The 16,386-nt window shown below is 36.0% G+C and overlaps 1 protein-coding gene across 1 annotated transcript in view; it reads left to right on the top strand.

Moving 5' to 3' along the window:
• The window catches only part of LOC308217390 (dynein axonemal heavy chain 5-like), a gene marked incomplete at its 3' end in the record, with an annotated part of 156,191 nt that overhangs the window by 4,485 nt on the left and 135,320 nt on the right, over positions 1 to 16,386 (top strand). The window contains exons 4-16 of the mRNA XM_080610449.1: positions 12 to 202; positions 1,380 to 1,541; positions 1,664 to 1,757; positions 2,915 to 3,013; positions 3,921 to 4,102; positions 5,927 to 6,046; positions 6,714 to 6,915; positions 9,390 to 9,485; positions 10,219 to 10,392; positions 10,482 to 10,571; positions 11,240 to 11,395; positions 12,372 to 12,511; positions 14,149 to 14,300. Coding sequence (XP_080466575.1) covers positions 12 to 202; positions 1,380 to 1,541; positions 1,664 to 1,757; positions 2,915 to 3,013; positions 3,921 to 4,102; positions 5,927 to 6,046; positions 6,714 to 6,915; positions 9,390 to 9,485; positions 10,219 to 10,392; positions 10,482 to 10,571; positions 11,240 to 11,395; positions 12,372 to 12,511; positions 14,149 to 14,300 — 1,858 coding nt within the window. The remainder of the gene's footprint in view (positions 1 to 11; positions 203 to 1,379; positions 1,542 to 1,663; positions 1,758 to 2,914; positions 3,014 to 3,920; positions 4,103 to 5,926; positions 6,047 to 6,713; positions 6,916 to 9,389; positions 9,486 to 10,218; positions 10,393 to 10,481; positions 10,572 to 11,239; positions 11,396 to 12,371; positions 12,512 to 14,148; positions 14,301 to 16,386) is intronic.

Genomic DNA, 16,386 nt, shown 5'->3' with positions numbered 1-16,386 from the left:
AAAATAATCAGAACTGGGGAGCTGTGAAAGAAGGTTTGAAGAACAGCCAGATACAAGACTTTCTGTACTCAGTGGATAAATTTGTGGGTATTTTGTCATCATCAAGACAGAACATAGAAGATAAAATTCAGCTCACAAAAGTGGATATTGATGTTTATGTCAGCAACTTACAGAACCCATCTGACTACATAACTGCAGGTGAGTAATTCCTATGGCAAAGTGAGCACAGTGTTGCTGCTTATTAAATAAATGTTATATCATTAGTTAAAATTTACTTTGAAGAATTAATTCATCTTCCCTCAGCTATATGCATTTTTCTGCTTACTCTTGCCAAGTTTCTGACTGTTAAATCATAAAATCATTAATCATTCTCGTATCCTTTAATTCATAAATCTTGAAGGATTAGGTAGTTCCTTGGCGTATCATGTATGCAGTGGCCTTTGTTCCTCCAAATTTGCTGGCAAGTAGTTGCTGAGTGAAACATCTACTAGTGTGTATACTCTTCACTTTCTTTGATACTAAGAAAACCCTGTCCAATATTAAGTCTGTCTCTGAGGGCTGTGAGTCAAAACAAGATGTATTTATTAAAAATTACATGTATATATATATATGTATATGTGAGAAAAACAGTAGTTGTGTCTCTTTGAACAATGGCTTTCCACCGCTTATCACCACATGGATTTTCAGAGTGATTAATGCCGTACTTCAGCAATCCCTCTCAACCCTCCATAAGCCAAGCCAAGACAGCTTCCACAGGAGAACTAATGACTCTTAAGACAATAATGTTATATAGCTGGACAATTCTTTAGATCCATTTAGTAGTACAATCTGCATGACTCCTAAATATAATGCACCAAGTGAACTTGACTCTTTCATCTGCTAGGGCAATCTAAAGGATGTGCTGACTTATACATTACAGTGGGGTTACTTGTGACTATTAATAATGGTGTCCATTACAGAATGCCTTTAATAAGGAATAGGCTGCAGTGGCAGAAAGAGAAAAACGTGAAATAACCTTTACTTACAAAATACAAGCAGAAAAATACACACATAATAGTTAATGCGTTTCTCGGACCTCTGAAACATGATTCTTCCAAAACCACATGGCTGTGTTTTTTTCCCTAACAAGGTCACTTAATTTTTAACTATTTCTGTGGTAAAGGATATGCAATAGTAACAGAGTAGGTAAAGTTGTATGTGTGTGTATCTTGTTGCTACAGTCTTAATCTTTTCCTGTTGCTGATCAGTGATTTGAATATACTCAGCTTACGTAGAGTCTCAGCTTATGTTTGACAAGGACATTTCACTTCTGTAGTTAAAAATCTGTATTTATTTCTTGGTGCTTATGAGACTGTCCCATTCTATGATTTTGAAGGCAGTAACACAGAGGTCACTGAGAAACTTGAAGAACTGGTCACGATTTGGATCAAACAGCTCAAACAGGTTATAGTGGAGAGTGAACAAATGAGAAGAGAAGCTGATGACATTGGTCCATCTGCGGAGCTAGAATACTGGAAGACAAGAATGTCATCATTCAACAGGTGAAATCCCTGCATTATCTCTCACAGTGTTAAAAAAAACCCCATTAAGTCACTTTTTTTTTTTTTTAAAAAAGTAAACTTTAATTCCAAAGAGAGAATTAAATGTGTTTCTTTCTTCAAAGCCTTTTAGATGAGATCAGGAGTTCAAGAGTAAAGAAAATTATAAGTATTCTTCAGGCAGCGAGATCAAAGACATTAAAGCAGTGGAAAGAGCTGGTAATTGCTATGTTTTATTAAAAATTCTAAATAAATACACTATTATATTTGTAATACACACAGAACTGAACACAATGCTAAACATAGTTTTGAATGTTTATGCTGGTTTTGAACTGCAGTTTATTATCCATTTGTTAAAACATAGAATACCAATGATTCTGAAATTAAATAGATAACTTGAAGTCAATGCTTCTGTAATGCACCTTTCATTATCATCATAGGTGGAATGGTTGTGCAAAAGTAAAGCAATGGAGCAATGCAACAGTTTTCTGTCTCCCTTGTGCTGTACGCTGTGCAGGTCAATTCTAGAAATGTCTGAAGGCTCATCATACTGCTTTTAGAATTATTGACAGCTGGCTTTTTGTAGCATAACTGCTACTTCAGATAAGTGGCTATTTGTAATGTAAACTTAGCAGTCAAAATTGTAGACAAGCCAGAAAATAAGCTGTAGGCCACGTACACCTAGTCAGACCCCTTAAATATAGAATGTAGATCTTCCAGCACTTAAAAAAAGGTAATCTGTTTTGATAGTAGAAAGGAAAACAGTGTCACCTAACTGAGTTTTTGATTTTGTGCTTAACATATTTGCAGACTTTTATGATAAATGGAATTTAGATGAGTGTGTCAGTACTCTGGATGCTAAGCCAAGGATGATGAACTAGATTTCTTTCTTCCTACAGCATTGCCTCCTAAGTACTGGATAGTTACAGCTGTCATGAACAGAAGGATATACAGGCATTAGCTGTGAACTCATTTTCCGTAAGAAATGTTTATTAAAGCAAAGATGGGAAACACCCTGGTACATTTTAGGGTTCTTGTCTAAGTTCTGTAGAATTAATACCATGCTAAAACCATTCTAAAATGTAAGTCAGATTATTAAAACCATACTATGATAGTTTCATCAGGAAAGAAAAGCTTTGGGGATCTAACTAAGGAATTACACAAAGTGTTGCTGATTTCCTGGTAGATCTTACCAGTTTTTGCGTGCAAAAGTGGTTGTTTCTTATGTAAAGAAGAAATATCTTATTTGGGAGCACTTATGTGAGAAAATGCTTGCAAGATGGAATCAGTCGTGTGGTAGCATGCACTGCAAAAGAGCAAGAACCTGTTCAGTAAATTTTAGCAGTATTAATTGTCTTTATTTTTTCTTCCTTCAGGATGGCAGTATAACAATTGCTGCCAATGAAGCTAAAGACAACGTGAGATATTTATATATATTGGATAAATTTTTTGGTCCACTTGCCAAAGCTTCACCTGTAAGTAGTTCTCTAAAGGCAGTTGTGTGATATTCAGAAAAGAAAGTAAAGGCTTTTGCTACTTAAAGAATGATATTTCTCTTTTCAGTATTTAACTATTATGCTTAATGATTAGCAGACAGCTTAACTCCTTTGGCATTAGTGAATTGTATTTACAGATTTTATGTGTAAGATTCCCACATAATTCAGCTGCTTACAATTTTTCTAAATATTGGTTTCAAAGCTTGAGCTCTGAATCCAATGTGCTATTTTACACCTTTTATATTCTGCAATTATTCACAGTTTGCCATGTTGGGCTTGACTTTAAGATGCCATACTTTGTTAATCCTTTTCTAGAGCATTCACTACCTTTTGTTCTGGGTTCTCAGTATATCTGGCTTGCATGCATTTCTGTGGGACAGAAAACTCTGTAGTTTAGTATCCTCAGTAAAAGAAAGGTAATTGTTGCCTTACCTCTCCCTTCTGCATTTCTCTTCTGTATAGATCTAGGCTAAATGAACAAAGGCCAACTTCTTGATCTTCCTACAGCCTGCCAACTTTTTTTCTGTAGCAGTGTATGACTCCTTTTCCTCAGGTAGCATATTTCTACAGCACCTTCATATACTCGAGGCGATTGCCAAAATGAGTACAGCCTCTGTTTTTACTCTAGAAAGTCTCAATCTGGAAAAAGACCTGTTCATTTACTCATTACCCATTCCCTATTTTTTAATCTTGGTCATAGTGTGGTAGGCTCCTACAAATGAATTGGATGGTTCAGTTCATAATGACATATATGCAAGAACAATGTGTTACAATCAAAAAGATGTTTATCCACTGGCAAACATATTCCCAGAGCTGTCATATTTTCTGTTGTGTTAATTTTTAGGAAATTTGAATTGCTGACTTTCCTATTTTCTTCCTATTGTAGGTAACAATGATGGAATACGTACCCAGTTTAATGAATACTGTCTGTATGATCTACTGTACATCACTATACTATAATACATCAGAGTGCATGACATCTCTTCTTCTTAAAATCACTAATCAAATGATTAATACATGCAAGACCTATCTATGTGAAGGTGTTTCAAAAATCTGGGATCTGGACAAGTAATGGAATTTTAATAATTTCGTCTTCTTTTGTTAACACTAGAAGTAAAATTACAGATCGTCATAAAGATTATTAGAAGTTGGTTTAAGTTGCCCCTTGTCCTCCTACCACACACTGATTTCAGGCACTGAGTACTCATTTTGTGTAGAGTTAAGTACTCTACAAAAACAAATTGACCATGTTTTGTGAAAAAACTGTTACTGAAAAGCACATAATGTGTATTAGTATATGACACTGAATATTTTGTGGCTTTCTTTTGATCAAAACACACTTGAGCAATTAGGACTGGGAGCTAAGGTTGTTCATAAAGAAGCTCCAAGAACAGGTTGGCAAAATTCTGTCTAAGACTTATAGTTTGCTTTTAGTGGACAGGAAAGTCAGTTTGAGGAAGGCAACAATATATACTAGGACCAGAATCACATTTCAGTTGTGATTCTGTTTGGAGCGAGGTATGTGGGTGATAGGATGGGACTCAGACTAGTATTTTTTGAGTATTCTGTGGAGAATGCTGTATGAGCAAACACATGAGGGGTGTAAATGGTGCCAATGATGTACCTTACGTTAAAAAAACCTCATACTTTTACTGTAAGTTTGCTAATTAGAAGTGCCTAAGACTAGTTTTGTTCTTGTTTTCTATTCTTGTTACAACTGTCAGTATTGCAAGAGCCCCTGGTTTTCACAAATGTTAGGCCATATACATAAATTGAACAAAAAGTTTGCCTCAGCTCTAAAAAGCTTGCAGTCTAAAACATAAGAGCTTGCAATCTGAAACGTAAGAAGTGAATAGTGAGATGCATGGAGGAAAGAGGGATGAAGAAAAAACGGCAATCAGTCAGTGTTGGTCAGCTGGAATTACAGTGTTTTCAGCAAACCCTGTGATGCCATTGGGTGTTTTATAGGCATCACTGCCAGGAGAACTAAAGGAAGCATTTCAGGAAGGGATGAGTTTGCTGTATGGCTACTTGCAAGGAGCTGCTTCCAAGTTTTCAGAAATAACCTGTAATCAGTTAAATACTGTCTCTGTTTATTCTAAACAATGAATATAAATAAAAATAGAATAGATTTTTTTATTTGTTTATTCTAGCTGACTTTATTTTTGAGGCATTCTTCTCATTTACTTATTTGCTGCTGCAGTTCCTGCAAAAATTTTTCTGTTCCAGTTAGTGGTTTCAAGCTATAAAGTTTGACTATCATTTTAATTCCCAATGATCTTTTGGAAGATGAAAGACAAAGCCGAAGTGGAGCAGTAGCCTTGCGTTAATGATTTAAGGCTAATTTCCATGCCTCATCTATGTATTTCATCTATAGTAGTACCTCAGGGTTAATGAACAACTGTGTATAAGGTCCGTGGCCTTAGGAACCACTATTTTCCTGGTGTATCTGTTTAAAGAAACAAGACTTTCTTCATACTTACTGTAGTCTGGAAAAATACCTCTCCAGTCTTATCTGTTTAGAAAAAACAAAGAAACAAACAAATGAAAACCCATCAGAAATACCCAGTTTACAGAAGATGAGAAATGGCTGAACTGCAGGCAGTCAGTAGTCTGGGTTTACCTGGTATAAGTCCCTTCTGGACTATGCTGTGAATGTTTTGGTTTGATGAAAGTAAATCCTAAACAAATAATATCCAATCTAGGTAACAAATTTAAACAAAAAAACCCTTTAAATGAAATGCTTATATTTTGAATGTTTTTCAGGTAATATATAATTTTGTGTTCTTATTTTGCAAAGTTGCATATCTGACTGAAATGTTTTATTTTTATTTATTCTCTTTTGAAGACCTCCTTAGGATGATTTTGTGTCGTCTGTATTTTATTCCTCAGGCAAGAATTGTTAAAGAGGATACAACAATGCATTTCCCTCAAAGAACAGTACCAAATGTCTTTTCGGAGAATTAGGGAGGAGCTGAAGGAAAATCCAAGAGAAAGGCAATTTGATTTCAGGTAAGTAAATCACTTTAATATTGAATCATATAAATGAAATGTCATTATATCTGCTGGTTAGCAAAAAAGCTAAATACTCAATTAAAATATACTAGTTATTATAATCAGAACATGACCTTGCAAAGGTTTGGTTTTGTTTTGCTCAGGAATAAACCAGTAACAGGTTTTTGCCAGTCACTTGGTGATTTAGCAGATGTCCAAGAGGACTTACAGGGGACTTTATGCATGTGTTAATTTAATATGTATGTTTATGTATGGTCTGAAATCCCAACAAATTTGAGTCATGAATGTAAGTGAAAAGTCTCCAGGGAAATTTTGTCAGATTTGGGCTGGGCTGTCTACCAAAATGCCAAAGGGAGTTTTACCTGCACTTAAAGAATGAGGCATTTCTTAGCATTGTACACTCATATTTATAAGTGTCTTATTTAAAAAAGTAACTCCTGTGAAATGTGGTAAAGGCTTTTAATTGACATATGTAAGGATTAAGCATTTTCTGGTTTATGCACATTACCTTAAATTGGGTTTTAGTTGGCTTGTGATTAATACAGCATAGATTTTTTTCATGGGAAACTTGGTAGTAGTTCTGGCAGAATATATAGGGGTTAAATATAAAGATTTATTGCAAACAGATTTGCATAATGATCTCTCTGCTGCCTTTTTATGTTAGTGAAAACTACATATTTGGGAAATTTGATACATTCTGTAAGCGTTTGGAGAAGATTTCAGATATGAGCAATATTATGGAAAGCCTTTTAAAGCTCCAGCATATAAAAATAGAAGGTCTTGAAGAGATCACTACTCATTACCACAGCATTGCTGCAAACACCAAATCCAAACAGTATGATGTTCTGGATCACAGGAAAAAAGAGGTACATACATTCAGCATTTGTCTGACAATCACTCTCTTAATTCTGTGCTTTCCATGGGAGTTATGCAAAGAGGATTAAATTTTATAACAAGTCATATGGTATTTTGCTGTAATAATAATACTTTCATATCTTGTAATACAATTTGAAAGTGTTTGGGTAAATTTGGCTTTTATTTCAAATGTTTTTATGAATTTTTGATAAACTGGGTTTTGTGTGATAGGTAATGCTACAGAAAACTTTTCCTAAACCTGTTTGTTTTGAGATGCATATGTTCGAACTGCAGACCAGAAATTAATTCAGCAGGTCAATGCATTAAATAGTTTATCTAATTGCAAGAGTTACTCAGTGTAACTGGAAATAGTGGAATAGTAAAGGCAGTATTATAGTAAAGGTGGTAAAGGCACTTAGATGAATATTTTAGAGGGGAAAGTTAATGATATCACCCCCTAGGGCTGAGCGGGTTGGTAAGTAACTTCAAATACTTCAGACTCATATTTTAATACATCCTGTACATGCTGTAATTGAGCTGCTTTTTTTGAGGTATAGCCTGCTTGCTTTGCAGGATTAATAGCCTCACAATAGAAGTTGTAGAAATGTTGACTTACTCTCCTGCTTTCCTACACTGTAGTTTGCAACTGTCAGGAACTTTCCTTTAGACATTTAAGTCTAGGGTACCCTTGGCTTTCTCCTAACGGGCGGATGGCTTATGTTTCTGTAATACTTGCTGTGTGGCTCTTTTCTGAAAGAAAGCATTTACTGTTAACTGGAATTTGGAGGTATTTAAAAATGGCATGGCTTTTCTGCACCTAATCATTAGAGCAATGTATATTACGTGCTATCTTCCCAAGCTTGTGAAGTGCTTTCTTTGAGAGGAAGTTTGTACTGAACTCTTTTTGTAGGTCCTCACTGTTTTGGACTTTTAAGAAGAAATATTACAGATAAATACCAAAATTACTTCTAGTAGGAGCTGCCAAATTTGGTAGCCCAATAGAGGTGAGGCTGTTGCAGTTCCATGTCCCCAGGTCCACTCACTTGTGAGGCTGGGCATGTAATTCCCAGTAAGCAAGTGCGCATGCATGCACACAGTATGCAGGTCTGGCCATACAACTCAACACAAACTGAAAATACAATTACAAACAATATTAATGGCCTCATCTTGTACCTGTCTGGCTGAGCAGGAAGAAAGCCTGATAGTAGAAAATACATATATATGAATCCCTTCAGTAGCTGGTCTTACACAGGCTGTCCAAAAGCTGGCCCCTGGATACCCAGGTTTCCCCAGTTCCTAAACTTTAAACATCCCTTGCCCCCAAGGCCCACAACCCTAAACGAGTTGCTGGTACTCAGACCTACACACACAGAGGCACATGCACTGTGGGTCCTTCCATAACTGGTCTTAAGCAATCAGTTTATCTTCTACCTGATCTCCTTGCTGTCCTGGTTGCTGGCACACAGAAACACATGCAAACAGTTCTTTCCTATAGCTGATCCAAGTTTATAACCTTATCAGTAGCTGACCTTCAGACCCTACTGTCTCTGGTATCTGGCTTGGGCCTCCTGGTCCCTCTGGTAGGCAGCTCTTATTAGACCACTGTGATCTCTTTAATATCCAGCCTAGACTTATGGCTGCTTCAACACTTTGTTCCCAAGCCTCTGTGTCCTTTGCTGCCTAGTCTGATTTTGTGGGTGTGACACTCACCCACACATTATGCACATTCTGCTCTGTTTCTAGTTGCTTTGATCCATGGTTCCTACCCTGGTTGGGGTCGCTAATAGAAGAGAGAACCCTTTCACCCATGCAAATGGTTAGAAAGGGAGATAAGTAAGAAGACAAGACAGACTGTGCTGGTCAGGTGCTGAGCACAGCCAGACAAGCATACTGACCAGCAACCTGTTCACATGTGACCAACTCCTTTTTATCCCAACATGCCTCTATTTTTCCACACTTGCTGCTCCCACAAATCACATTGATCCCTGTCTTCATTTCTTCCCTAACTCTCATAATGTATATAGTTCCATGCTCTTCCCTGGTAACCTGTAATGACTCCCTTGTCTCTTTAGGCAATAACCTCCCTTACTTAGTCTGTAAGGTGCTCTAGAGAGCCTGCCAGGTTGCTCACCTTGATGGCTTTCATACCTGAGCTGAGCGCCCTCCTGTGGCAGTACTGGGAGTAGCTGGTGAGAGTGCTCTACTAGGTTATCAGATTTCCTCTGCCTGCCCATGTTCCTCTGTGCTCCTTTGTGTTCGTGAAGATGAGGCTCTAACCAGATAACCTAACAGTTATTGCTTTGCTTAGAATGTAAATGCATTTGTTACTAGTATTGTCCCTGATTTCTTTAATTCAGTGCTGAACACGTGTACTGGGCAGATAAAGCAAATTCCCCAAAAACTTCAGGGGGGAAAAAAAGTATGAAGTGAAAACAACACTATGGATGATTTTTTTTTTTTTTTTAAATCTTTTACCCTTTTCTAGTTTGAAAAAGATTACCTTGAATTTAAGAACCAAATTTCAGCATTGTACGAGTCCATACAAGAATTTGTGGATTCCTGGTTTGAAAAGACTGTAACTGTAAGTAATGTTACAAATGCAACCCCCTTGTTCTGATGCTCAGAAGGGCTGAGTACCTATAGCTCCTACTGAACTCCTTCATCACGGTTGGTGTTCTGTGCTGGTGCCTGCCTGATATAATGTTGGAGTATGTCAAGCCTTTTGCAAGTATTCTGAAAGTCACTTGCAGAAGTGCTGGAAGGTAATGTTCATTGTTGCTTGGTGCTAGTTTTATGTTCCATCTTCCCATACCAATTTTATAGCCTGATTTTCTTTGAAGATTATTATCTTTCTTTATCCTGGTGTTCCCTGTGCTTCCTGTTGCATATCAAAGTTATTCCTGTTTGGGTGGCAGGAGTAAGGAAATAATTTCTGCCATTAGTTACCTTAGTGTCAGTACTGTGCATTGTTTCAGGCCCTGATAACAATATATTACGAAGTACAAGTAAAGGTGTAGGTGTTCTACCACAAGCATTTGCAGAAAAAAAAGAGTGATGATTTGAGAGGCAGAAAAAAATTGCAATATTGCACAACACTGTAATGGTAACAGTTTCTTGGTTCATGCTATGGTAAATATATTCCATATGGGACAAAACTCACTAACTTGTCTGGATGGAATATTCTATGTTTCTTAGAAAACAACTTACAAACATACTTTATATTCTAAATTAAAAAAATAAGAGAACAGTTTATGAACAATGACTTTCTGAACTATTAACATCTTTTGTGGTAATTGATCCATTCTCCTCTTTAGACTGAACAGATGCTGGGACTTCTGATGAAGCTTGAGCAAATAGGAGAAAATCATATTGACCTTAATGAGAAGTATATCATTGTCCTTCAGCACTACAGCCAAGATTTAGAGTTTGTTCAAAAACTCTATGAAAAACAAAAAGAAAATCCACCTATACCACGTAATATGCCACCAGTAAGAATGGAATAAATGAGAGAGAAAGGACTTTGCTTCTTGATGTTTTTAAGTTATGGAAATGTAACCTCATATCTTCTGTGTTTTAGGTAACAGGGAAGATTATGTGGGCTCAGCAGTTATACAGAAAAATTGACCAGCCAATGACAGTCCTTAAAAAGAAAACCACACTTCTGAAGGTTGTAAATTAGCAGAGGAGGATTTATACTAAGCTTTCAAGCATGTTACTAACAGATAAATGATTTATTTTTATACTCCTATGCTCACTTTTCTAGCAACTTGTATTCAAATCATGTAACAGGATAAGTGTGTTTGCTGCGGGATTTGAATTCCTTTTTGTAGCGCTATTATTCTATGGCTCAGGACATTTACTTCCATTGAGACATTAAGCTGATGACTTAGGCTGGTGCTTTTGTCCATTATGGGGCTTGGCTCATATTAATCCTGATAGTAGCACTGTTGGATGTATACATAAGTTTAGAGGCTTTTGTCTGCTGTGCTCTGTAATGGAGAGGACTGAGATATTTAACCCCAATCACTAGCCAAACTTCATGAAATAGGACATCAGTCCCTCATATAGGTCATAGTATAAACTTCGTTTCATGGGCAAGACTAGGAGGAAAAATCAGCAAAAGAGTTGTTTAGAGCAGTTAAATACTTCTTAGTAATTTAATTCCTCAATATATTTCTGCATTTCTGCATTTTACCTTATTTCTAAAATAGCATAATTTAAAGCTATTTGTTTTGTTTTCCTGATGGCAGTGAGGAAAATCTTAGTGGAGGGCATTTCTGCTATGAATTGATTAAATTGTGTTTGCTTTCTTTTTTTTTCCCCTTCGAATTGCAGACACTAGAAATGAAAAAGGTTGTTAAGAGTTACAATAAAATGGCTGCAGTTCTTTTGGAATTCGAACTTATTTATCATAGGGCCTGGTGCAGGTTTGCTGACCAGGCTAGAAATGCTCTGCGTGCTTCTTTACTTGCCAGGCACCCAGAAACCAAGGTAAATATGATTTATTGTTTGTATTACTGCTGCAATGTTTAGTATTGCATGTTCTGCTTTAATTATGTAATGGCTAGACAAGGACAACATTAAAATAATTTTAATAGACTTAAAAAATGAGCTACTTGAATTGTTGGGTTTTTTTTTCCTTTTGGTGCTTATTTATAGTACAGATTTCATCCTGTCTCCTCTTCATAAGGCTCCTGCCTCATTCTGGGCATAAAAGAGGCAGTACCCAGCAAATACATTAACTATTATTGACTTATCTATATCTTTTTAGATCTTGTTCGATGTTTTATTTTCTCTGTTAACAAAAATTTTAGTTAAGGAAAGAATTTTTAATTAGGTCATGGTCTTCTCTCTAGTCGTCAATGTCACTGTCTTGAGTATATTGCAATCATTAATTAACTTGCTTTCAAAACTTCTTGTTGAGACAGAAAATCTTACCATTCTTGCTTCACACATTACTTTTCCTGCTGTAGTGCAGATAAGTTATGATAAAATGTGACATTTTTTTAAACTAGTGATTCCATAATTGGTAGCTAGAATCTGGTTTTCAAATTTATTTAGCATCTTAATAGCATATAGTGCCCTGAAAAGTGTACAGAGATTAACCTTCACAACATTTTTCCCCAGTCTACCAATGGAGAAACTGAAATGAAAAGGAAAATTAGCTTTGTTCTGCAAAACCAGAATTAAACTTAAGAAGTTACAGGAGCCAAGTTGTTAGGGCACAGTGAAGGGGTCACAAGAAATTGAAATCAGTGTGAGATATTGGTTGATTAATACTTTGAAAAATCCAGGTATTTATAGAGGAGGAAGAGGATCTGTGTAGAAACATGGGTATCTGTTTTAAAAATCTTCTCTGGTCACCTACATCCTGTTTCATGTTCCAGTTATATCACACTACATGTAACTATTAAATGATTGCCTTATTTTCTCTTTCTTTATTCCTCCCCCGTACTGCTAAATGAAGGAATTACTTGTAAACTTGGACCCAGTGGTCCTGGAAGTCCTTTATGAAACAAAATACCTGAAAAAAATGCGTTTTGAAGTTCCAGATGTTGTTCTTGGCTTGTGTGCAGAGGAAGAACAGATTAAAAGACATCAAATGGAGTGAGTGAACACTTTTTGGATTTGATTCTCACCTGCAAAAGGGAATCCCTAGCTTTGAATCTGTTGCATATGCTTTTGTTTTATTATAACTCTTCTTTTTGATGGAGTTTAATTAAAATTTAGTTGCTTTCCCCTGCATTTCCACAGTAATATAGGTAACATGCAGTTGTTCCTATCTTAACAAATATCTCATTACTAGAAAATGCCTACACGCTTTTGTTACTGCAACAGCTGCTCTGTAAGTGGAGCAACGAGGTATTGCTAAGGCATCTATAACATAGGGGTTATACTCCAAAATATTACATTTAACATAAAAAGCTTTTTTCTGTTAGAAAAAAAAAGCTGGAATTTGCCACTTGATTAAGGCACAACCAAAACATTTCTATAGATGATACCTTGCCTATGTTATAATATGCTTTCTCATGTTGAATATCTGAAATAACTTTTGTTGATTTTAATTCTTTTTCTGCTTCTTGTAACAGTCTAATTCTCTGCTGGAAGAGTTATTTTCATTCTCAGAGATGCTGATTATTAATTCTTGAACTCTCTAAGCAAGGATGATAGGTCTTACAAAATCATCCTTTGTGAGGAGTGTTCTTTAGATAATAGTTTTTTAACGGAAGTGGATAAAAAAGGACAAAGTTCAAAGACTTACATAAACACTTCAATGCAACCCCTTATCCCTTTTTCCATTGTTAAAGCTTTCAGTCTTTAACTCTTATAACATGGCATTTTTCATTAATTATCTGTGAAGTGTTTTAAGAAAAAATAACCTAAAATTTGTAATATGCAAGGCAAACTCTCTGTGCTACACTCCTCTCAAAAGCAACATCCCAACTGTTGCCATCCAAGAGAAACAAAAAAGTACAGAAAATCTTTGTAATATGAAAGAAACCCAAATTTACAATCAACTCTAAAAAAAGACTTCAGACTGACTTCCAAAGCAAAGAAAGAATACTCGGAGATGACATTTTTTGCTTAAGCAACACTGGGAAAACAGTTCTCAGTATACTGTGAATGGGTTGTATCAGTGTACGATTTGTAAAAATGATGTTTAAAGTCATGGTTTTAATCTGGCACAGAACACAGCTATTATTTTTTTTTTTTTTTTTTTTTTGCAGCAGTTCTTGTAAGGAACCCATTATGTATCTGACTTAAGTTGTATTTGCTTCTAGTCCTTGTTTATACAGCTTCATTGTGTAGCTACATTTTCATGGAACTGTATTGGTAAATCTTGATTCAGAATTTGGCCTCTTTTTCTTTGGGATCTGGTGTCTTAAGTGGCTTGGACCTAGCTTTTCTTACAAGCAGTGTCATTTCATGCCATGCTGTTTAAGGTAGGACGAAGGGAACAAAATGCCATGTTTTCAATTTCCTGTGGGTTTTGTTTGTTTTAAAATTAATTTTTCATAGAAGAAAGTTGCTCTAAATTGATCACAATTACTTTACTGGAGGTACTTATGTTCCCAGTCTGGTTCTGCTGTTAGTGGGGACAGGAGGCTTAGTTTGAACTAGGAAGAGTTCTTATTCTTAAATGGAGTCAGAATGCAAATCTTATTAAGAGAAAATATGTCCAAAGTCCTGTGTGTTTCAAATATCTGAATTAAGCCCATTATAAGCATGATGATGTCTTTCAGAGTCCAGAATCTATTGACCAATTGCAAAGAGTGTCTGAATGGGATTCCTGTTATGCTGAAACCACTGATGAAACCATTCGTAGAACAAGTTGAGGATGCTCTTACTCTGGGCCTGATGCAGCTGTCATGGACTTCTTTGAACATCGATAAATGTATGTAAGTAGGAAAAGAGGTGATGAACTGTTGATGCTGTTAGGTGGTACCTGCCAGGTATCTTTGTCATTGTTAGGAAAAGAACTTCATCTATTCAAGGGAAAAACATGCCACATCACTCCCTCCTAACAATGGAACTAAGTCAGACATGAGTAAGGTGAAAATGGTGTGTGTGTGTGTTTATGTCCTGTTCTAAAATGTGATGATCAAGCCAGGGCTGTTTGACAGCTGTCAATAGTCCTTGTTAATTCATGTTTACCAGGCATATCCTTTTTTGACCTCCCTAGTGGTGTCCCTTTAACTACTGTTATGTTCTCTCCATAAACAACCCACCTTTTTCTACTGTTATGATACAGTGGAAGCAAAATCACTGTAGAATCAGAGTTTCTTGAAATTTGTTAGAATTTTTTAATCCTACTAAACGATATTGGTCACTGTATTGAAGTAACTTGGTGAGAAGCACAGGGAGAGAATAAGTGATTTGGCACTAAAAAATGTAAAATCAATACAATAGTTATCACTCTTTTCTTCTTTTTTTTTTTTTTCTTTAAGAAAGGGGCTTTCTGGCTCCTCACTTTTGGAAAATAATTAGTGTTTTAAAAGGATTGCTTTTGCTCCATCCCTCCCCTCCACCTCTCAATTGAGGCGTTACAAATTCAGTTGCTGAGAGTACAGTGAAGCCACTAAACTAGTTAATTTACAGCTGTGTAACTAAGTAAATGGTTTGTCATATTTGACTGTCAGCCATACTGCGCTGTAACGGTGGGAGAGTCTGTAAAGACTTTGGAGCTTTCTTGCAAAGTTCAGTGAATAACATTGCATCATATATTTGACTTGAGTTGCAGTCCCATTTTTTAATCAAATGCATTTTCATTTACTGAGCTTAAGCTATCACATCACACTTCAAAAACTGTCATGCATTTTTTACTTCTTTTCCCCCTATCAGTATCAGTCTGATGATCTTTTTCCAATTCATCATATAATGAAAAAATTAAGAGCTCTTCTCATGCTTGCATTCTGTTTTCATTTCTCTGTGAAAAATGTGTTTCATGTGAGGTAGATAATTATAGCCCAACTGCTACAAGAATCTGAGACAAGAGAATGGACATGGGGTGCTTTAATAATATCTTTTCTTTTCTGTAGAAAAATCTTCATAACTTATGCTGAGCATCCTAAAAGTCACATGTCTAAATTCAAAGTTGAAATTAGTAGAAGATGTATAATATTTGGAGATTTTTTCCCAAGTCTTAATTCTTTTAAAGAGAACTTTATTTTATAATACCCAATTATGCATTGAGCTTTTTCCACAGAAACAGTAAGAGACAAGCTTATCCCTATCAAATACAGCATGAAATTGATAAACTATTATAAAAGTGTAATTGAAATGAACAAATATAAAACTACCAGCAAGACTTTTATGTTGCAGTTCCATGAGAAAACAATACCTTATGCTTGTAAATCAGTTTTACGTGAGGTAGACTGATGTTAGACTTTCACTTTTCTTCTTCAAAATGAAAAGCAACCAGATAAACAGGAACAAATGCAGCCTAAATCTGAAAATGAAAGGGGGCATGGGTTCATGCAGCTGTTCATTTGTGACTCTGCCATGTGGCATTGGTGCACAGTGCTTAAGGCAGGGCTAGTCACCTTGTAGTTTTACCTGACCTTTGCTTGAGCAAAGCACAAGAATCAAATGGCAAGTGGGGTTTTTAATGTTTGTTTTATAGCTCTAAAATAAATTTTTGTGTTTGGTTTCATAGTTTAGTAACAGATTGTAAAGAAGGTCTTTTCAATATTATTTATTTATTTATCCATTTAGGTACTCTCTGCATTGTGTTAAGTGTCTGAATAGGCATAATTCAGGTTTAAATAGTTCTTTGGATCAGCATTTGCTTTGATGGGAACTGGCCTTTTTTGACAAGGTAGAGGTTATGCAGCAAGAGTATCTGCGCTATCTCCTGTTTCCTGCTGCTGCAGCTGAAAGTGAATCACTCCTAGAAAGGAAAGCTTTTCTTGAATGTATGCATCATATTTTTTTGAAAATGTGCAATATCTAACATGCCCAGAATGCCTGCTGGACACTCA

Source organism: Psittacula echo (assembly GCF_963264785.1).
Source record: "Psittacula echo genome assembly, chromosome: 2".
Taxonomy (NCBI): Eukaryota; Metazoa; Chordata; class Aves; order Psittaciformes; family Psittacidae; genus Psittacula; species Psittacula echo.
Note: the sequence above shows the minus strand (reverse complement) of the source record. Positions and strands in the feature narration are given on the sequence as shown.